Source organism: Petaurus breviceps, unplaced genomic scaffold (genome assembly GCF_028583685.1).
Source record: "Petaurus breviceps papuanus isolate PSGF00001 unplaced genomic scaffold, PetGlider_PUasm1.0 131, whole genome shotgun sequence".
NCBI classification, from domain to species: domain Eukaryota; kingdom Metazoa; phylum Chordata; class Mammalia; order Diprotodontia; family Petauridae; genus Petaurus; species Petaurus breviceps.
In genome coordinates this window covers 1,594,084-1,617,888 of record NW_027185674.1, presented here as the reverse complement: position 1 = coordinate 1,617,888, position 23,805 = coordinate 1,594,084, and the positions used below count along the sequence as shown (strand labels likewise).

At 41.0% G+C, this 23,805-nt stretch overlaps 1 protein-coding gene across 4 annotated transcripts in view; it reads right to left on the bottom strand.

The window, feature by feature from the left end:
• Window positions 1–23,805, bottom strand: part of MYO5B (myosin VB) — a 565,409-nt gene that overhangs the window by 46,209 nt on the left and 495,395 nt on the right. For all 4 annotated transcript variants that reach the window (XM_069104353.1, XM_069104327.1, XM_069104336.1 and 1 more), the window contains 3 exons: window positions 23,151–23,216; window positions 14,082–14,321; window positions 12,811–12,911 (listed from right to left, as the gene is read on the bottom strand). In XM_069104353.1, the coding sequence (XP_068960454.1) occupies window positions 12,811–12,911; window positions 14,082–14,321; window positions 23,151–23,216 (407 nt within the window). The remainder of the gene's footprint in view (window positions 1–12,810; window positions 12,912–14,081; window positions 14,322–23,150; window positions 23,217–23,805) is intronic.

Sequence of the window (23,805 nt, the reverse complement as noted above, 5' to 3'; positions counted from 1 at the left end):
GCTAGTTCTTGGAAGAAAGACCAGACTTTTAGAAGTGCAAGTGACCTTTGAGATCATGAAGCATTGACAGAGCATGTAGTCATATTACATTGTTTTCACATACATTGTCTTACTCAGTTCTCACAATAACCCCTCAAGATGGGTAAAATGAGGAAACTGAAACCCCAAAAGACCAAGTGATTTGCTTAACCTTGGGGTCCCTCAGGGGGCACTGGAATAACGAGAGGTAGTCTCAGGTGCAATTGGGGGCACTGAATAAAAATAAGAGGGTGGTAGAAGCATAAGGAAAGAAGAGGAGAAAATTTTGAAAAACTGTTCATACGTTTCACCTATTGTGTAACAGAGTTAAAACTGTAGTGATTACATTATTTTCCAAATAAACGTACAAAATGAAAGTTATAACCAATCAGTCATTAAATCTGCCAATAGGTCTTAACAAGCAAGTGTTGGAAGATCAGTATGTTATACATTGTTGGGAAGTCTAGCATGTATTGGCAGAAATATGTGCATATAATGACTTGTTTATAAAATGACATGATACAGTTACATGATACAATATATTTCATCAAAATTTCAATGCAGGAAAAAAACAGATTTACAATAAATTTTCAAGTTTAAGATGAGTCATTTAAAACACATTTTATTTTTTTTAATGGTGTAAATTAAAAAAAGAAACATTAAAGGGTCAAAGAAAGCTGATTTCCAGGAAGGTGTTGAATAATAATTTTTTTTTTTAAAGGGGGAAGTAGACCAAATAAGTTTGGGAACTTCTGCTCTAACTCTACATTCCTATAACTTTTTCTCTTAGGACAATAAATTTTATTTGTCACTTATAAGATTTTGGTGTCTTGCAGCTTTCTGGACAGGTTTATACAATCTCAAAAGTTTTCAATGGTGCAACCTGTTTTTCAGTGTACCTGACCCAGAAATGGCTCATGACACATTGAACCTCAGAGATTTATCAAAGGAAGGGATGATCAGCAGAAAGGTACACGGGACAAGGGGACAGAGTGGATGGGGAGAAAGTGAAGGGCAGAAAGGAGGAAAAGGAGCTTTTTGCAGCTTTTTTAAAGCCAAAAACTGAGGAAGATTTTCTGTAATTTCCCTATTGTTGGCTTAAAAATGCCACCTAGTGGTTATCATAGAAAATACAGTTTTATGAAATTGAGCATAAAAAACGCAAATCTGTGAATTAAATCAATCAACTAATATTTGTTGATGGTCTACTGCATGTATGACAGTATTTCAGATATAAAGTAAACGCAAAATTTTGATGAATTTTAAAAATTCGACTGTCCTAGAAGTCAGGAAATTGGACCTGCCCCCTTCCTTGTATGTGACATCAAAGGATTCCATAGGTTAGTTAGCCTGGACATTAGAGGTAATTTGGTTTCATGCTCTGCCTTTACATGTCGGGGATGTGAGGCCCTGAGAGTGGAAGCAATTTGCCCAAGATTATACAATGAAATGAAGAAGGCTTGACTTAGATGATCTCGAGGATTCCTTCCCTGTACTTTGAGTCTATTTTTGTTAATTTGGGTATTTATCATAGTCAAAATGACTTAGTTGTTCTTAAAACGATATTGCTGTTGCTGAACACAATGTTCTCTTGGCTCTGCTCATTTCACTCTTTATTGTTTTGCACAAGTCTATCCATGTTTTTCTAAGATCACTGAGCTCAGTTCTCTATCTGCTCTGACCTCTTATAGTATAGTTATTTTTGATAAACAGATGTATAGAATGATTTCATATGCACACACATATTGGTGTCTAATGATTCTATTTCTGTTGTCATTCAGTCGTTTCAGTCACATCTGACTCTGTGATTGATCCCTTTTGGTATTTTCTTGGGGGAGATACTGGAGTGGTTTGCCATTTCCTTCTCTGGCTCATTTTATACATGAGAAAAGTAAAGCAAACAGGGTTAAGTGACTTGCCCAGGGTCACACAGCTAAATAAGTGTCTGAGGCTGGATTTGAACTCGGGTCTTCCTGACTCCAGGGCCAGCACTCTAACCAGTGCACCTCATAGTTGCTCTTTTGATTTTTTAGTCTACACTATATATTTTTTTATATAAATATTATAACACACTAGAACAGGCCTCCAACAAATGTGATAATAACCTCTATTCCAGGAGCCCTGAAGAAATAGAAATTGGCAATCACTTCTCCTGCATCATTGAAATGTTATCTGCCTAGTTGATGGGGTTAGAGCGTTCAACCTCTCAAGGTCCTTTCTAGGACTGGGATTATAAAATTCTTATCTCTAAAAAAAGAAGCCTTCTGGGATTGCCTATATGTCTTTAGTTCACAATTTTTTTTTCTACCCTATCTCCTGATGTGGGGACATTGGGAGTACAAGAGGTCTTCATTCTGTGAAATGAGGGACCCAAGACATTTGAAGCTTCAAACTTGGTCACAAAGCACATATATTATTTGTGGTACTTGACAAGCTGCTTTTCGGTAGAAGCAAATATTGCTGGCAGCTGCAGCATTTTCAGAAACATTGGGTCATTTTAAATTCTAGAAGAAAATCACAGGTGTTTAAGCAGGGGCATTGAAAGGAATTATTTCCAAACCCAGACCTGGGAATTTGGAGGCTCCACTCAGCTGTATTTTAACCAGATGGCATGAACCTGAAGAGACCTTGGTAGTCTTGTGTTACAGAGAATATTCAGTGGTTTGAAAACCACCTCAGGCCTCCGAGAGGCAATTGCCCTCGGGCCACATTGGCTCTTACAATCACTGTGCTAAAGGGTTGGCTCTGTGGGATTTCTCTACTCCAGCAAAGCTGAATTAGAAGAGTGACCCAGGAGAATGAACACTGGATGAGTTCAGTCCTTGTTTGACTCTGCCCCTAATTCTGTGTGATCTTGAAAAAGTCGGATTAATTTTGAATTTAAAAAATTCTTGCGGCAGCTAGGTGGTGCAGTAGATAGAGCAAGCGGCCCTGGAGCCAGGAAGAACTGAGTTCAAATCCAACCTCAGACTAGTTGTGTGACCCTAGGCAAGTCACTTAACCCCAATTGCCTCCCCTCCTAAATTCTTAAGGAAAAAAAATTATTTAAAAAAAGAACAAAGAACATCCCCCCCTCTCTATACCTTAGTTTCCAACATAATGTAAAATGACCCAGACCACAAGATCATAGATTTTGGAGTTAAAAGGGATCAACTAATCTATTGCTCTTCTTTTACAGATAAATCTTAATTTTGGCTTTTTTCTTTCCTAACTATAAATGATGGGGGGGGGGGCAGAGGGAGGGAAAGATAGAGATGAGAATATCAACAAAGATTTTGTTTTCAAGATCTTGTTTCAATTCAATACCTCCTTTCAAAAATAAGGCCCAGAGAGGTTAAGTTTCTTGCCCAGGGTCACGGAGATAGTATTTGGCAGAAGCCTGACTTCAACTCAGATCTTCCTGAGCTCAAAGCCAACTCCCTTTGCACTATACAAGCTTGTACTTATAGCTAAAAGAAACCTTTTTTTCCACTTCTAAAAAATTTAATTTCATTTTGATTTTTAGTTCCACATTCTCTACTTCTCTCCAGCTCTTCCCCTGCCCACTGCGAAGGCAAGAAATATGCCACTCATTATACACATCTTCAAGTCTTTACAATAGCCATGTTCCAAAGGAAAACAAAAAGCAAGAAAACAAAGGAAAAAGTATGCTTCAATTTGCACTCATTAGTCTTTTAGTTTTCTATTTGGAGGCGAGTAACTAACATTTCTCCTTCAGTTGCAGTGGATAAGTTACTAAGTCTTTCACAGTTGGTTATCTTTATAATACTGCTATTAATATGTAAAATTTTCTCTTTGTTCTGCCCACTTTATTCTATATAAATTGGTACAGGTCTTCCCACATTTTTCTGAAAACCATCCCTTTGTCATGATTTCTCACAGCTCAATAGTTTTCCATCACTTCCATACACTATAACTTCCTAGGCCTTTCCCCAACTGGTCCTAAATGAAATTATAAAACCTTGCTTTGTCTTTCCCAGATCTATAAATTGGGGGGGGAAATAGAGAGTTGCAAGGATCAACAGCGATTCTCTATGGGGGTATAAATATCGATGGCAGAAAACAAAAGTCCTTTGTACACTCACACCGCACACAATTTACGTTTAAATTTTAAGATAAAATTCTATAATGGGGGTGGTGGCTGTATTTGGGAGAAAATAAATTCCTCTTCTTTTTAAAGAATTCTGGATTTGCTGAGGGCAGCCTTTAGCATAGTGAGCTACCCTACTGGGCAGGGATCCAAGAAACCATTAAGTCAATGTTATCAGATTTCTGCCATCATGAGCATCTTCCCTTTTCCCTCTCTGAGCACCAAGGCAGTTACAAAATTCCTTCCATTCCAAGGCAGATGTGCCAGGCTAGCCTGGAGACAAAATGCCCTGTGGCTACCTGGAAGGCACCCTGCCATTGGGAGAACCTGTTCTTCAAGATCTTTTTTTGGGGTAAAATAGTTCCTACCCTGTGTTTAACTCTACCTCACAGGCCATTCATTTCTTATTGTGGGCTGGGCTTGCTGGGAACTGACTTATTTTAACTATAATAGAAGCTATTTTTAATTTTATCATCATCACCATTATTACTACTGTAAGGAAGACACAAATTCAGGATATTAAAACGCCTCTGAGAAAACCAGTGCTCAAGCTTGGCTTCCTGCCAGGTGTTTGGAGGTAATAAAAAGGAAGCTGGTAATAGCAGGCCTCTGAAGATTAGGGGGATGTCATTGCCTATGTGTCAGGACCAAGCACATAAGAAGTTTTTATCATCTGAGTACTTTTATCTTGGCCTGTGATAATTTAAAATGACTAAATCTGGATCCCAGTTTAAAACCTGAGAGGTTCACCTTCAGATTTTTCTATGTTCCTCTTTGCTTCTTTTGTCTCATTTCCTCTCTCCCCTCCCACATTTGAGAAGAATTTTTTTTCTTTAAGAATAAATTTATCAATGCTGTTCTTTGGGAAACTCAGGAATAGGGATCGTGGTGGGAAGACCACTGGATTGAGTTAAGATGCCCAGGTTACAGTTCTGATCCTGGCTAGCTTGCTGTGTATGCGGACTCAAATCTCTTCCCTCTCTGTGCTTAGTTTTTTCTCAAAGGTCCTTCCAGCTCTAAAACCATTTAATTCTATTAAGTATGTACAAGTGAATGCTAAAGCAAGATTCACTCCTTCATTTACAGCGAGGGTTCAATGAGTACAAATAACAAATGTCTAGAAGCAATTACATTATTTGAATTTGCACTGCATATTTCCACTGGGCTAGAAGAAGTTGCCATGGTTAATGTAATTACAACTTTGAACGGTACAAATTTAAATACATGGGAGCACATCGGGAGATTCATTCTTAGCACTAATCAGGATGTGACTATAGTGACATCTTCTTAGAGTGTTCCATATTCTTACGGATTCTGAACATCTGGTACTGAGGGTATATAATAATTGCTGATGTTTGTATAGCACTTAAAATTTTACAAAGAGGTTTATACTCATTCTCTCGCGATAATCTCACAAAAACCTCATGGGGAAGGTGCTATATTTCATAAATGTGGAAACAGACATTTAGAAGGAATGATTAGCATATAGATTTAGAACTTGAAGCAGCCTCAGAACTCCTTTGTTTTACAGATGAGAAAACCAAGGCTTAGACAGGTTAAACAACTTGCCTGTCACACAACTAGTAAGTGTCAGAGGCACAATTCAAACATGATCATCCTGACTCTAAGCCCAGCATTATTTCTATAGTCCCATAGAAAATAAAGGTCAGAATCAGAATTTGAACTCAGGATTTCCTGACTCTAATTCCTGTATTCTAGCTACTTTATCATGCTTGCCATAAATACCTGTAGAATGACTGGACTCATTGCTTGACTTTTCAATATAAGCTCTAGCTAGGTTTTAGTCCTTTTTGGAAGAAACATCTTCATAGGGAGGATTAACTATTATATGTCAGACCCAGATGTCAAAGCTGGGATTAAAACTCCTGGAATCCAGCTGTGTGCTAATTTCCCTGACCATGTTGCCCCCAAAGTACCTGTCTTCTTCAGATAGTTAATCTCTCTTGATTTAACCTTTGACTATCCATTACCTTGGGGAAACAGGGATCTAATGTTCTGTTTTGAAATCCAAATAATTTGGTTTTTCATGCAATGAGGATTTATTAAATATATGCCACAAGAACTAGAAACTAAAAGAGTGCCCATCAATTGAGGAAAGTCTGAACAAATTATCATATGTAAATATAATAAAATGCTACTGTACTGATGAAAGAGAATGGTGAATTAGACAGTTTGAGAAACCTAGAAAGACATTATAACCTAATGCAGAGCAAAGTGAACAGAATCAGGAGAGCAATTTATACTGTAACAACAACATTATAAACAGCAGCACAAAAAAGTCCTCTTAAGACAATGCTTCCCCCAATCTCCAGGTAAGCAGAGCCCATCTTTAACATAAAGTTCAAAGTTAAGAAATATGCTTGCAAAAATCAGCAAACAATTAAAAAAAAAGAACTTGACCATAAAAGCTACTATGATGGCAGGGAAGACCACGACATAAAATCAGAAGACAGCAGTGTGAAAATAGTTACCAAAAAAGCCTCAAAGAAAAATGCTAATTGGATCCAAGCTCAACAAGAATTCCTGGAAGAGTTAAAGAAAGAGATTAGAGCAGTAGAGGAAAGATTGGGAAAAGAAGAGAGTGATGCAAGAAACTTATGAAAAGAGAATTAGCTTGGTAAAAGAGGCAAAAAAAACCACCAAAGAAAATAACCCCTTAAAAATCAGAATTGGTCTAATGGTTAAAAAAAAGTTACAAAAATTCACTGAAGAAGAGAACTCCCTAAAAATAAGAATTGGACAAATGAAAAAAAGAGTTACAAAAACTCACTAAAGAAAATAATTCCTTAGAAATCAGAATTGGGCAAGTGGAAGCTATTGACTCCATGAGACATCAAGAAACAATAAAATAGTCAAAATAATGAAAAAATGTGAAATCTATAATTGGAAAAACAACTGATCTGGAAAACAGAATGAAGTGAGATAATTTAAGAATTACAGATCTACCTGAAAGTTATTTTTTTAAAAAAGAGCCTAGACATCATATTTCAATAAATCACAAAAGGAAAATGCTATAATATCTTAGATCCAAAAGGTAAACTAGAAAATGAAAGAATCCATAGATCACCTTCTAAATAAATTCCCAAATGAAAACTCCCAGGAATAATATAAGCAAATTCCAGAGCTTCCAGGGAAAGCAGCCAGAAAGAAACAACTCAAATATCGTGGAGCCACAGTCAGGAACACACAAGATTTGGCAGTTTCCACATTAAAGGAGCAGAGGGCTTGAAATATGATATTTCAGAAGGCAAAGGAGTTAGGATTATTATAAAAAATAACCCACGATGGTCTGGGGCGGGGTAGAGTCAAGACGGTAGAGTAGAAACAGGACTTCCACGGGGCTTCGCCTCCCACCTTCTCCAATTCATGTAAAAGGTGACTCTGAACAAACTTTGGAGCTACAGAACCCACAAAATGACACAGAGAAGCTAACCTTCTGCTGAGGACAGCCTGGCAGGCTGGCAGGAAGTGGCCAGCACAGCGCTCTGGGAGCCGACCCCAGCCACACTTGAGCCAGAGGTTTTAGCCTCAGGGCAGGCCAGGGACTTCAGATCACCAGCTGTTGTGGTGGTTTCCAGAATTATCAACCCATAAATGCTAAGGACAAAGTGAGAGGTCAGTGCAGTGTGGACTTTGGGAACTGGTAGTTTGGGAGTGCAGTTGGCTTTTGTCCCTGGAGAGAGAAGCCGCTGAGATGCCATGGCTATGCAGCCACCGCCACATGGCAGCTTCAGCTCTTGGCCTGCAGATTGTAGGGGGACCAAGTGACCAGACTGAGGGGTAATCGCTCTTGCTTTAACTTGCTTAGATCTGGATTGCAGTCTAGGGTGAAGGTCCTGGGTGTGTGACCAGCTTACCAGAGCATGTGGAGGCTTCAGAGAAGGCACCCAACTAATACCTTTAGCAGCTGAAAAACCCCAGTGTTTGGGACAAAGCTCCCCTGTCTGGTGGCAGAGTCCTACTGTGGCAAAAAGCCCCAAAGTAAAGTATTTGAGTGGCAACATGAGAAAGCAAAGGAAGGAAAGCAAACAGAGCAACCCAACTTTACACTCCTATTTTGGGGACAAAAAGGATCAAAGCATGGAACAGGAGGAAGACAGTAAAGTCAGAACGCCTGCACCAAAAGCTTCCAAGAAAAATATGAGCTGGTTACAGGCCATAGAGGACCTTAAGAAGGATTTTGAAAACCAAATAAGAGAAGTGGAGGAAAAATTGGGAAAAGAAATGAGAATGATACAAGAAAATTATGTATTTGAGAGTCAACAACCTGACTGAAGAAAATAACACCTTAAAATAGACTAACTCAAATGGCAAAAGAGGCTCAAAAAGGCAATGAGAAGAATGCCTTAAAAAGCCGAATCTGGCAGATGGAAAAAGAATCTCAAAAGCTCACTGAAGAGAATCACTCCTTCAGAATTAGATTGGAGCAAATGGAAACTAGTGACTTTATGAGAAATCAAGTTTCTATTAAACAGATCCAAACAAATGAAAAAATAGAAGGCAATGTGAAATATCTCATTGGGAAAACCACTGACCTGGAAAATAGATCTAGGAGAGATAACTTTAAAATTAATGGACTACCTGAAAGCCATGATCAAAAAAAGAACCTAGAAATCATCCTTCAAGAAATTCTCAAGGAAAATTGCTCTGATGTTTTAGAACCAGAGGGCAAAATAGAGGTTGAAAGAATCCATTGATCACCTCCTGAAAAAGATCCCCAAAAGAAAACTCCTAGGAATATTATAGCCAGGTTCCGGAATTCCCAGATCAAGGAGAAAATATTACAAGCAGCCAGGAAGAAACAATTTGAATACTGCGGAAACACAATCAGGATAACACAGGATCTGAGGGATCAAAGGGCTTTGAATATGATATTCTAGAGGGCAAAGGAGCTGGGATTAAAACCAAGAGTCACCTACCCAGCAAAACTGAGTATCATGTTTCAGGGGAAATATGGTCATTCAGTGGAATAGAGGATTTTCAAGCATTCTTGATGAAAAACCCAGAGTTGAATAGAAAATTTGACATTCAGATACAAGAAGCAAGAGAAGCATAAGAAAGTAAACAGGGAAAAGAAATCATAAGGAACTTATCAAAGTTGAACTATTTACATTCCTACATGGAAAAATGATAGTTGTAACTGAGGAAACTTTTCTCAGTATGAGAATAGATGAAGGGAATAGAAATGTGTGTGTGTGTGAGTATATGGGCATATGAATATATATGTGAATGTGTGTATATATGTGTACAGGTATACATAGATAGAGGGCACAGGACCAATTTAATAGGAAGGGATGATACTTAAAAGGTGAAATTAAAAGGTGAGAGAGGAATATAATGAGAGGAGATGGGGAGAGACAGAATGGGGTGAACTATCTCATATAGAAGAGGCAAGGGAAAATGGTCACAATGGAGGGGAAGAGCAGGAAGGCAAAAGGGAATGGGTCAACTGTATTCTCATTAAATTTGGCTTAGGGAGGGAATGACATACACACTAAATAGGGTATCTCACCCTACAGGAGAGTAGAGGGGAAGGGGACGAGAGGGGGGATGATGGAAGGGAGGGTAGGCTGGGAGGAGGGAAGTTTGAAGCACTCACATTTGAAAAGGGATAGGATCAAAGTAGAGAATAGAACAAGTGGGAGGTGGAATAGGAGGGAGGGAAATATAGTCAGTCTTTTATAATATATCCACTATGGAAATGTTTTGCATAGCTACACATGTGCAACCTATATTAAATTGCTTATATTCCCAGTAAGGGTGGGTGACAAGGGAAGAAGGGAATGAATCTGGAATTCAAAACTTTAAAATCAAATGTTTAAAATATCTATACTACTATTAAAAGTATTTTACATGTAACTGGGAAATAAGATATACAGGCATTGGGGCATAGAGATCCACTATGCCCTACTGGAAAGTCAGAGGGGGTATGGGAAAAGATATGGGAGATAGGAGATTGGAGGAGGGGATATCCAATGGGATTGCTATTTTAGGTGGGTAGGGGGAAAAACATGGAGAAAATTTGTAACTCAAAATTTTGTGGAAATGAATTTTTGTGGAAACTAGAAGTTAATAAAGCATTTGATAAAAACAAATAACCCACACAGCAAAACTGAGTATAATCCTTCCAGGGGAAAATTTGATATTCAATGAAATAGAAGACACGAAAAAATCAGAGCTGAATGAAAATTTGACATTCAAATATAAAACTCACGAGAAGCATAAAAAGGTAAATATGAAAGAGTAATAATCATAAGGCACTCAACAAACTGTTTATATTCCTATAAGGGAAGATGATACATTCAATTCCTAACAATTTATCATTATTAGGGCAGTGAGAAGGAATCTACATAGAGATCATAAATGTGAGTTGATTATGTTGGGATTATCTTAAATAAATGAAGGGATGAAAAGGAGGGATGAACTGCTAGAAAAGAAAAGGGAAAGTTAGAATGGTCAAAATTTTCTCACATAAAAGAGGTGTGCAAGGAAGAGTTTTTATAATGGAGGGGAAAGTGGTGGGGTGGCAGCAATGCTTGAAGCTCACTCTCATTGGAATTGTTTCAAAGAGGGAAGAATATATCTATATCTATCTATACACACACACTCAGTTGGGCATAGAAATCTATCTTACTCAATAGGCAAATAGGAGTAGAAGGAGATAAAAGATATGGAGGGGGGATGATGGAAGATTAAAGGAGGCAATAGTCAGAAGCACAACAGACTTTTGAGGAGGGACAGTATAAAAAGAGAGGGAAGGATAAGCAGAAGAAAATCGGATGTCGGGAAATACACAGTAATTGTAACTGTGAACATGAATAGGATGATCTCACCCATAAAACAGAAGGAGATAGCAGAATGGATTAAAATACAGAATCCAACAGTGTGTTGTTTTTAATGGACTCATTTAGAACAGAAACACACACAGAGTTAAAATAAAGGGTTAAAGCAGAATCTATTGTGCTTCAGCTAAAGTTAAAAAAGGCAAGGGTAGCTAACAATCATGATCTCAAACAAAGTAAAAAGATACCTAGTTAAAAGTGATAACTACATTTTGCTAAAAAGTTCCATAGACAGTAAAGCAATATCAAAATTTTTTTTACAGCAAATTTATCTGATAAATGCTTCATTTCTCAAAATATAGGTAAATGAGTCAAAATTTATAAAAATAAGAGCCATTCCCTAATTGATAAATGGTTAAAGGACATGAACAGGCAGTTTTCAGAAGAAGAAATCAAAGTTATCTATAGTCATATGAAAAAATTCTCTAAATCACTATTGATTGGAGAAATGCAAATTAAAACAACTCTGAGGGACCACCTCACACCTTTTGGAAATAACAAATGCTGGAGGGGATGAGGGAAAAACAGGTACATTAATAACTGTTGGTGGAATTCTCCAAATATTCTGGAGAACAATTTGGAAGTATGCCCAAAGGGCTACAAAACTGTGCAGAACCTTTGATTCAGCATGACCACTATTAGGTCTATACCCCAAAGAGATTAAAGAAAAAGGAATAGGACCTACATGTACAAATATTTATAGCAGCTCTTTTTGTGGAGGCAAAGAATTGGAAATTGATGGGATGCTCATCAATTTGGGAATGGCTGAACAAACTTGGCATATGACTGTGCTATAAGAATTGATGAGGGGGGTGGCCTCAGGAAAAAACAAACAAACATGGCAAGACCTATATGAACTGATGCAAAGTGAAGTGAGAAGAGCCAGGAGATCATTGTGCACAGTAACAGCAATGTTGTAATGATGATCAACTTGGAAAGACTTGGCTACTCTGATCAATTCAGTGGTCCAAGACAATTCCAAAGGACCCAGGACAAAAAAATGTTATACTCCTCCAGCAAGAGAAATGATGTAAACTTTCGGTGCAAATCAAAGCATAATTATCTCACTTTATTTTATTTTTTTTTTTGCTTTTCATGTGTGACATGGCTAAGATGGAAATGCTTTTTATGATTCTTGCCTTCTGGGTAGAGGAGGAGTGGAAAAGAGGGAGAAAATTTGGAACTTGGAATTTAAAAAGAGAAAAACGTTTTAAAATAAATGAATAATAGATTTGTTTTTAAAAAATTCCAGCCTAAACGGCATCTCTGGCTGTCCCCTGAGCTCAGCCTTCCACCTCTCCCTCTGCAGCTCTACAACAGCTCCACAATCAAGTCCCTTCATGAGACCAGAGATCATTTCACTTTTGTTCTGTATCTTTAGGATCTATAACAAGTGCCTTATTGGCACTCCAAAAGAGGATTTTGTTGAACTGGATGAAATTGCTATAGCACAGGGCCAGCTGGGGTTCGGATGGAAAGAGCAAAACACGGAAACTTGGAGGAGCCTTACATATCATCTTTACCTTCCCATCCAATGGAGAGGGGTTCCACTGGCCAAAGCACCAAGTAGGTGTCGCCTTCTTCGCCCTTCCTCCTCAATCCTGTAGGGAAACTCTTTTCCCAGTGTGCATCAGTGGAGCTAGGTTCTAGTTGCTTCATGTGTATTAGTCTTTCCCCAACTAGACTGAAAGGTCCCTGAAGGCAAGAATATTTTTCCTTCCTCTCATATCTATCACGATGCTTGGCACAATGCTGTGCATGTACCCAGTACTTGGTGGAAGTGAAATGTCTGCCTGAGCTAAAGTGTCTCCCTTCCTTCTCCTGGGAGGCAGGACTTACCTATTTGTCTGGCACACCCCATGATAGGCTTCAATGGCATCTTCCTGATCCACATGCTTTTCACTGTTGGGCCAACTGGTCCGGGCATTAATGTTAGGCTCCTAGAGGGAAAAGTGACAGACCAAGACAAATGAAGACAACCCTGCTTATACAAATATCTGTCAATGGAGCGTAAACTCTACATATAAGTGTATGGTTAAGTGCACACATCAGAAAAGTATGAGAGCTTGTATTTTAAATAAGACAAATGCCCTCTAGAAACAGAACTGAGTGCACTTCATTCCAGGAAGCACGTGTAGGAGGTGGTGGGGGCTGGGGATGTCAAGTGCAGAAAGACTTCCCTGGTATGCCGCTTTAAAAGATCAAATTCATGCTATAGAATAAAATAAATAGAACCCCTTCCACCCAACTCAGAGGAGATGAGAGGGTTGGGCATGGCTGTGCTAATGTTAGAGAGATTCCCTTCCCTGCCTCTCTTTAAGTCCTTTTTGTTGTAAAGTATCCTACAGAAATATTTAGGGTCTCCCTGCAAAAAAGAACTTAAACCCAGGTGCTTATGACACAGGGGGAAACTGGAGCCATGACCTCTCATAGCTTCACAGCCATCTCCTGCCTTCTCCTAATTTCCTTTTGCTCAACATATGCCAGGGCATACAGCAAGTTGTACAGTGCCCTCCCCCTGCCCATCTCTATCCATCTCTCCCTGCATTAGATCTTGCTCAGTTCCCTTCCCCAACTGTTGAGTCTCAGAATCTAGATTGGATTCCCCATGCCAAGAAGGGATGGAAGGGAGGAGGGGCAACCTCTCACTGTGCCAGGACACAGGTCGGGCAGCAGGCATCCAGGGTTTTTAAATAAAGTTAACATTTTTTCCCCCAAAAGTACAATGGGCTTGAAAGAGAAAGGTAGAATCCAAGCAAGAAAAGAAAATGATGATTAGTTGGGTTTCTTGGACATACAGTCATTTCCCTTTGGGTTTCTCTAGTCTCAGGGTTGCAGCTACACAGGCTCCATAGACCAGGTATGGTCCTAGGTGCCACAGTTCACATACTGAGCAACCTAAAATCCCTTAGGGTAGAAACAACCTTGAAAGGTCAGCAGATCTCTGAGGCAGAATCCCAAGGCCATGTATTTCTCAATCTCTCAAATCAAGGCTCCCTTCCTTCAGTCTCAGGTATTGTGGCTTGATGGGAAGGAAGGCCTATAGGGAGGAAGCCCAGCCCCATTCATTATCTAGTCTTCTGGCTGCCATCCCAGGATGTATGCCTTACCATGCTCCTGCCTGCATGCTTCCTCTGGTCAGCGCTCACAATTTGGGTCCTAAGGATGAGCACTTCCTCCTTGCGGACCTCCAGCTCCTCATTGGCTGACTTGAGCTGGTTCAGCAGGAGGGCATAGCTGTCCTGGACCTCATGGGTCGAGTTGTTCTGCATGGCCTGGTCAGCCACCGCCTTTCTCAGCTCATTCAGATCATTTTTCAGCTTTTTGTTCTCCGACTCCAGCTCTTGCCTCTGGAAAATGCCAAGGTCCCCCGTTATCTCTTAGCCGAGGCTCACCCTAGAAAAGAGCTTCCCACCACATGAGTACCCCATTGGATTTCCTCTGTGAAGGCCTGCTCTGCATGGGTCCCAGCCTGTGCACAGACGCATCTGTGAGACTGTAAGGATGCTTAACAACTTAACATAAAGAGCACTTTAAAGCTCGCAAAACACGTCCCACATTTTATCTCATTTGATCCTTATAACAGCCCTGAGAGGGAAGTGCTATATTATTCTCCTCCCCATTTTACAGATGAGGAAAGAGAGGCTGGGAGGTTAAGCGACTAGTCTACAAATGATTGCATAAGCACCTGAGGACGGTGTGAACTCAAATTCCTGATTCCAAGCTTGGCATTCCATTCACTGAGCCACCGAGCTGCCTTAATACTTACTGATGACCCCACACAGGCCAAGGGGAATCTGCTTGCTGGGTCAGATTTACTCCCACTTAGCATAGTAAAGTAGACAGGACGTTGGGCTGTGGAAGAATGTGAGCTCCTGGAAAACAGGGATTTTTCTTGTTCATTTTTGTCCTTTCATCCCTAGTGCTTAGGACTTGGGAGTCACTTAATGAAGGTCTGCTGAACAGCTGGGTCAGAAGTCTGAGCTTCTTGTCCCAGTTGGGCTCCATGGACATGAAGGAGCTGAGTGACTTGGGTGAGTCTCTGCCTCAATCATCTTTACAGATGAGGGTGATCTCTCATATACCTTCTGTTTTTAACGTCGTTACAGTAATGGAGAAGAGCTATGAGCCTGGAAGACCTAGGTTCAAGTCTAGCCTCAGACACATGCTATCTGTGTGACCCCGGACAAGTCACTGAAATTTCCAGTGCTCTTGGACACAGCTGTCAAGCATGAGGTCCTGCATCTAGCAGAACCAGATTAAAGTACAACTGAGAAATATTTAACAAAATAAATAAAAATACAATAGAATACAGTCACTAGGTGGCACCGTAGTGCACAGAGTGCTGGGTCTGAAGTCTGGAAGGCTCATCTTCATGACTTCAAACCTGACCTCAGACGCTTGCTGTGTGACCTTGGACAAGTCACTTAAACTCAGTTCCTCATCTGTAAAATGAACTGGAGAAGGAAATGATAAACCACTCCAGTATCTTTGTCAAGAAATCCCCAAATAGGGATATGACTGAGAAATGACTGAATAACAATAAAATGTCAATATGCAACCCACAGAGATCTTTATGTAGGTTTGATGACCCTGTTCCTATTTGAGTTTGACATCCCTGCTCTAGGCCACTCTCTGAGGCTGTAATCTGCCCTGGAGGATAGAGCTTACACCTCTGGGAAGTCCTTCTTACAAGGAAATCATAAATCAAATGCCTATCCCAGTCCCTTTTCACCAAAAAATAGGCTTAGTGAGAGGAAATGTATAGTTCAAAAAAAAATAAAAATCACTAATTCTATTCTGGGTGTTCCTATTATTTTTTAAGCCCTAGCCAAGTAGCCTGGGCCTGTTTCCCCATATTTAAAATGAGAGCATGCTTAGACCAGATGACCTCTGAGTTTCCTTCCCATTCTATTATTTTCTGAGTCCATGAGGGCTGCAGAATGGGTGTCAGTGCTAACTCTAAACTCCAGGTGTCCCCACTCACCAATGATATCGCCCAACACAGAGCAGTGGGAAGGCTCAGGCAATGTCCGTTCATTTCTGCTTTTTCCAACCACACTGTGTATGAACACCCTCTACAGACCTTGTACCTTCTCCTCCCCCCAGGTCCCAAGGCCACCTTTCCTTGTTTCTCCATCACAGACCTCTTTTATCACCTGGTCAAACATTTCCCAAAAGGAACATATTACAACATACCATGAACATTTTCATGATGCACCTAAGTGTGGTGTCACCCTGGAGGAGGGGGATTATAGGATAGGGGACACCCCATTCCACTGTCCTTGAAATCTCCCAGTCTGGACAATCTCCCAGAATAATGCACTCATTTGTCTTAATGAGCTCAATACTATGACTGATAGCTAAGGGCCTTGATGTCCCCATATACATCTTTTTCCTACAAATATGGATTTTCTACAAAAATGGAGACCATTTCTGCCAAAGATTAGGGATAGATGTGAAGGGGTCCCTGGTTCAAGAGCTTCCCTTACAACTGTCTCTGAGGGATGTTGCCTGTGCCTAAATACTGGTAGTGAAGAGAGGTCTGGAAGGAGGTACGAATGTGTCAGAGGGTCGGAAGGACAGAAATGCATCTTACCAAAAATCAAGAGTGCTCTAGGCTAAAGATTATGAGATGATTTGTGGCTGGAAGATGGTCTCAATAACTTATAATTAAGACTCAGTAACTAAAGAGGCCACAGACTATGCCAGGGTCTTGGCAAAATGTGGATCCTATGTCCCTCTTACTAAAGACTTTATCTGATTTTGCCCTAGATTGAGGAGAGGGTGTACGGAACCAGAACTGGAAGCAGGAATTTTGGTGCCAGGATAAGCAGCACAAAGCACACCGTCACTGAGGTAGAGATATGGGGAAGGGTTGGGATATTCCCTACTGAGGGAAACAAAGACCCTAAAACATTGTTATATACCATGGTCTTGAAGGAAACCACAACATTGCCTTTCAGAAAACAGGGCCGGCCTTCATGTTAGCCTATTATTGGCAGTTTCCTATTTTAACTATCTTTTTTTTTTGCTGAGTAGGTAGAAGGCAAGTGCTATCAGTGCCCTCGGACAAAGTCCCAGTTGCCCTGTCCTAGTTCTGGTTCTGATATGAGCCAAAGTAGGATCTAGGGTAGAATCTGCTCTAGTCCAGAGATCAGTTCCTGTCAATCAAGGGCTCAGGTCCATTTCCTATTGGGTTTAGAGAGATCTGTGTAGCCAGTCTACACATCTCAGACTTATTACATTGGACATAACTGTTTCCCCACTTTTTACCCCAATGGATATTTGGAAATGGCATCATAAACTGTATCGAATTTTCCCAAAGAAATAATTCTTTAATTGGAGGTTGTTTTCCTGAGGCCTTGGCAATAAACTGCAGATATGACTAACAAGAAGCTATAAAAACAAAGATATAATAACCTTCAACTTATAGAATAATTTAAAATGGTAAAATCATGCTTCCTATCCTACCAAGTGGGCATCATTGTGCTGGCAGTGATTGTACAGGGCACCCCAAAGCACTCTACACAGAGTGTACAGTCAGCATATGAACAGTGCAACTCCAGCATAAATTTGATCTAAAACTAATGTACTTGTTATAGCAAACAGGTTCATATTTAATTAACAATGATTGCCTTGAATTTAGAAGGGTTGGGGGAAGGGAAGGTGATGGGGCAGGTCTCGCTTTTTTTTTTAAAGATCTGTCTGTCTGAAACTTTCTTTTCCTGTTGTTCAGTTTCCCTGAAGCAGGCAACAGCATCCTGAATTCTTCTGCTGACCTGAGAGCCGCCTCCCAGTATCTAAGGTGACCTATCTGGCCTTTGTTGACAGATATCAGAGCTCTTCACACTTCATTTGGAAAACCATATACACAATTACCGGGTCATTAGCACGGACGTCAAAAAAAGGTCCTTCAAAGTCTCCCTTGCCAAATTGTTAAGACAGGCTTAAGAGAGAATCCCGATGGAGCATCTGCTGCTGCCTTTGTAAACCATATTCTGGCAATGGCAGAAACTGAGGGACAATGAAGGACAGCCTGAATTACTGTAAGTGTCAGTATGGGAAGGGGAGAGGTCACCTGACTCCCCAGATAAGATCAGAGCTGGCTTTATATGTAGGCACAACAGACTTCTGTGGCAATTGGAGGGCATCCAGGACAGCTCCCCTCCCCTTAAATCTTCCTTCTAACTTTAGCCTGTCACACTGACTGAAACTTTACCATTAATGTTTCATTAGATTCATTAAAGCAGCTAAGTGGCAAGGCAAATACAGCACTGGGCTTAGAATCAAGAAGATCTAAGTTCAAACCCGGACTCAGATACTTCCTAGCTGTATGACCCTGGACAAATCATTTGCCATTCCCCAGCCCATTTTCTCATCTATGAAATGGGGATAATAGCACCTATCTCATAGGGCTGATGGAATATCAAATTAGATAATATATGTGAAATACTTCGCAAATCTTTTTTTTTTTAAAGCAATCGGGGTTAAGTAACTTGCTCAAGGTTACACGGCCAGATGTTTGTGGGTGGGTGCTAAGTGTCCGAACCCGGATTCGATCCCCAGGTCATCCTGACACTAGAGCCAGTGCTCATACTCGCTGTGCTACCTGGCTGCCCCTACTTTGAAAATCTTAAAGTGCCATGTAAACACTAGCTATTATTATTATCACTCATCATAATTAATATTGCATTTTTCTTTACCTTTAGAAATAGTTTGGGGATGGGTAACACATGTACTGATTCCTACAACAGTTTATACTTTTCTTATGATGGTTACTAATTTTATCCTAGATTACAAATATCTGATTACATGCTTTATGGTCTCTATTGATAGACTGTAAGCTCTCTCTGAGATCAGGGATTGCATGTTTGTTATTCTTCACTGCATTCAGTTGGTGATTCCATGTAAAACCATAACCTGAGAGTTATTCTCTTCCCCCTGATGTCTGACCGCTGTCATTAACCAGGTCTGTCAGGAAATAACAACAATCAATAATAAAGGAGATGCAGTCCTCCCTCAGAAGGGGACATCACACACATATAAACACATCCATTTACACGTATGATGAATACTAGACAGTCCTTCAGGTTAGTGTGCTGACATCAGTAAAGTCAAATCAATAAGTCATAACAATAATGACAATGGTTATAATAGCAGCTCACAATCATACGCAACTTTAAAACTTATAAAGTTCTTTCTTTTCAACAGCTCTTCAAAGCAGGTATAGCTAGCATTAAATGTCTAAAATGTTTGTTCAGCATGGGCTGTATCGTAAGTAACCTGTCCTTCCCTTAAGTCCTTCCAGTGTTTCCTAATGTTTCTATGTGACTCAGGATTCTTAAGAGAGATGTCATTGAGTAAGGATTTTTTTTTTGGTAGGTGAGTGGGGGGTTGCAATGACAAATGATAAAGATAATCCAGCAATGCAAAGAAAGGCTGAGATCTGTGGAGGGAGAGAACACCCACATCAATGAAAGCACAGATCTTTCGAAGTCTTGAAGCTGGTAATTGGTCTTAGAACCAGAACTGAGTCCTAGGGACGAGGGAAACATCTCAAAGTCCAGACTCGGTCCAACCGTGGGATTTTCCGCAGATGACTGGCCTCACTGATTGTCTTTTCACAGAACAGGATTCCTAGGCATCTAAGAAGGAGTCTGAAGGACAGTAGGACAGGCTGAGATCCGAGATCCCTCCACATTCCCCTCCTAGCTTTGGGTTCTAACAGAGAGGGCAGGAAGGCATAGAGACAGCATTGATCTCACCCTGAGTTTTAGTTTCCTCTCTGATTTCTTGAACTCTGGTCCCAAGCAAATGTATAGAATATTTTTGAATAGCCCTGAATTGCAGATGACCTCCTGCCTCCACCCGTCCAAACCTGCTTATTTTGCCACTAAATTCCACTGTTTTTTTCTGTGCCCCAGTATCTAAACTTTCTCCCTTTCCTCCCCTTAGGTGTGTTGGTGATGCTAGGAAGGACGGTGATGTAGCTGTCCACATGGAAGGCTTCATGACCTCTTTTTGGGCCACTGTCTTATGCCCATAAGTCTTTTCTCCTCAACTAGATTATAAGATCTTGAAGGGCAGAGACCATCATGCTTCTTTTATCTCCTACAATAACTCACGAGGGCTGGGCACACGGTAGATGCAACATGGAGTGGTAGAAAGAACACTGACCTTGAAGTCAGCAGGACCACTACCCTTCATGGTTTTGATCTCTACTGTGTGACCTCAGGCAAGTCACTGATCCCTCTGAGCCTCAGTTTCCTTACTTGTCAAATAGGGATAATAATACTCACACTACCTACCTACCCCACAGGCTTATTATGTGGCAAGCGTCTGGTCAACCTTCAATCTCAATTCCTTGCCACCAGCTCTAAACCATGCTGCTTCCGCTTTTGCCATCTCCCTCCTCTCTGGCAGAAACTTGAATTTCATGCAGGGACTGACTCACTCTGGGCCCCAGAAGGGGAGCTTTTCACCTTATCTTGACCTAAACCAAGCCCCAGCCTTACTTTCAGGCTACTGACTCCAAACCATGCCGTGAACACTGACCTTGGTCAGAGAAGCTGTGGCATGGCCATTAAACAAGGGCAGGGTAGCTCCAGCTTGTCTTAGACATCATGGAGAGTGCTGATGTCTGTTACCAAGTTCAATGGTATGGTGAGACCCCTGAGAAAGGCATAATGGGGGGTTATGCAATTCCCCATGGAGAAGAAGGTGGGGAGCCTGTTTCCAGAAAGGCATTGTGATGTGTAATGAAAGTGCTTGCTCTCTAATTTGGAGCATGTGTAGACATTCTACAACTGGTTTCAGTTTGCTAACCATGCAGTTAGAAGGAGACTCTTTAATTGGTTATGATGTCAGGACAGAGGGGCATTCAAAAAGCACTGGTCAGTCAGAGCCTGACCTTTGGTCAGTCTTTTTTATCTTCCTAGGGTTGGGGGAAATATTTGTATTTCTGTTCTTGTTATTGTTTTTGAAGCAAACACATCTTTGAAAAATTCACTAATGTTATTTGGTTAAATAGCCCTGGGATGGTGACACATTTGAATGAGGGCACAAACTGAGAGCATTAGAAAAAGATACCTTACCCTTCAGTGGCTCCCCTAGAACCCTGAAGGGGAGATATAGCTGGCTCCCCTCTGGAAAAGAGAGTCTGGGGCATTGCTACACACAGCAACACTAATGTGTTCTTCTCACTGGCAAAGGCAGATTATTGGGAGAGGGGAGGGAGGAGAGTTCATTTTAAGAGACAGGGCTTAGAGTAAATGATTCGCTAGCAGATGCCACTGCTGTTGGTCCTAAAAGGAGAGGCAGGATGGATGATTTAATAATGCTAATTGTTTTCCATGTCCTCCAATTCTCCTGACATGATCAAGGCTCCTCTGGGGAATACTTACTGAAGGCAGGAAAGTTTGGATTTCATAGGCATTCATCAAGGGTAAAGACTTACTAACTCTATTGAGACTTTTAAAATCTCCCAGAAATCACACAGGAAAAGAAAACCCAACCAATAATTCAAAGGAAAAAAGCCTACTGAGAACTCTCATACTGAGCTAGCAGCAACAGCCCTGCTGCTTGAAAGGGCCAGTTTAACGGCTGCCATGCCGCCCAGCGCTGGATGACCAGAGTGCAATAGGCTGGGCCCATTCCCATGCTGCCTGACTACTGGGGGAGGTTTGAGTGTTGGTCAGCGGGAGGATGTACGTAGGGCTTCTAGGCTTCGGGTTTTCATGCAGGTCTGATTCCAGGCACATCTGCCTGACAGGCCAAGTCTATCTTTGACATCCACCAAATCCTCTTTATCCGAATCCAGCCCTGAGGTGTCCATGCCGCCTGCCTCCTGCCCAACACCGGTTCCTAACTCAGACCTGACCATCTTATAGAACTATTAACTCTCCCACTTACCAGCTCCATGGCCCTGGGAAAGTCATTGAAATTCTTAGCCTCAATTTCAACATTAAATGAGCACTATTTACATGTAAAATGAGAAAAAAATAATACTTAATACTACCTACCTCACAGAGATATGAAAAAAGCATATTGTAAACCTCATAGTGCTATAAAAATGGGAGTTATTACTACTTGGTTCACCTCAGCTCTGCCTCTCGCAGTGCTAGGAGCCAGCCTGTGTCATCAGGACGTCTACCTGACAGTGATATATGTATGTGCATGCATACACAACCACGTCTACTTATGTCTAGCTATGTACACACACATGCTTACATATCCATGTACATGCACACACAACACAGGCATACATGTGTGTATGCATGCACACATACATATAGATCTATGTGTATACACATCAGCCTGTGTTATCAGGACTTCTTGGACACTGATGTATGTATAATAATATGTGCACATCCATGTGTATACATGTCTTTATATGCATCAATATACATATTTATCTACACCTCTGCATATATGCATGTGTGTATACACAGATATAGATATACACCTGTGCTTACCTGTATGTATATTTAGGTGTGTTCATATACACACATATGGATAGGTATCTGTATACACACACACACACACACACACACACACACACACACACACACACACACACACACACACCCCAGGCTTGGCTTTTTCAAAGAGTTCTACAGATGTCCTTGCACTTCATTTTCATGAAAACTGCATAAGGCAGGCAAGACAAATATTCTTGTCATTTATAACAAGACCCATTAAAATATTTTTCTTAATTTTAGACTTGAGTGTTACATTTAATTGAAATTAATCTATTAAAAACCTTCCATGTGGGGGCGGCCAGGTAGCACAGCGAGTAAGCACCGGCTCCACTGTCGGGATGACCTGGATCAAATCCCAGGCTCAGATACTCAGCACCACACCCAGAAATAACTGGCCGTGTAACCTTGAGCAAGTTACTTAACCCTGATTTCTAAAAAACAAAACAAAAAAACCTTCCATGTGTAAAGTGAAGGTGAGAAAACACAATTCCACAGGGGTAAACTGATTTGCTCCAAGGCACACACAGGGCAGCGGGACGTGGCCCTGGGTCTCCTACCTCCCAACACGGCTCTCCTCCAGCTGACCACACCAGCCTCCAGAAGGTAAAAGAAACTTCTTTGATGAAATGGAGGCTAACAAGTCAAGTGACTTGCCCAGGGTCATGCAGCTGATAATTCTGACTGGATCAAGCTTACCTTCAGGCTATTGTAGGCCAGATCTGCATCCTGGTCTGTATCTATTTCATTCTTTGTTTCAACCACCTGCAAAGACAGACAGAGTTATAATAACAGCAAGACAAGACAGTGGAGCGGGACCTCGCCTTGAACTACACCACGCCCTTGTTGGTGCAGTTCTAGAGACCAGAGGCCTGAGGTGCAAGATGGGCCCCCGCCCTCTCTAGCTGTGTGATGCAGGATAAATCTCCTAGCCTTTCTATGGGTTAGTTTCATCATCTGCAAAATGGAGAAATTGCTCAAAACACCTAGCATACCTCATGGCATTGCTGTTAAAAAAACCAAGTTCTGTGAACCTTCAAACGCTACATGAATGTAGGATGATTTATGACTCTGCATGCCTGCCTTACCCTCGGCACACTATTCTCTCCATTAGTCACTGCCTTCACGAGCTCAAAAGTCACCTTTTTTTCATTAAGCTTTCCATGCCTGAGGAGACCTAAGGTTGAAGAGGAGCGAGTGACCTGCCCAGAGTCACCCAGCCCGGCAGCAGCAAACGCGGGCCTTCTGTTTCCCAGTCAGAACCGCCTTTTCTACCTCACCACACTCTTCTGGATAATATTGCCTAGCATAGGAGAAGGGAAGGGAATAAGCATTCATATAAAGCACCTACTAT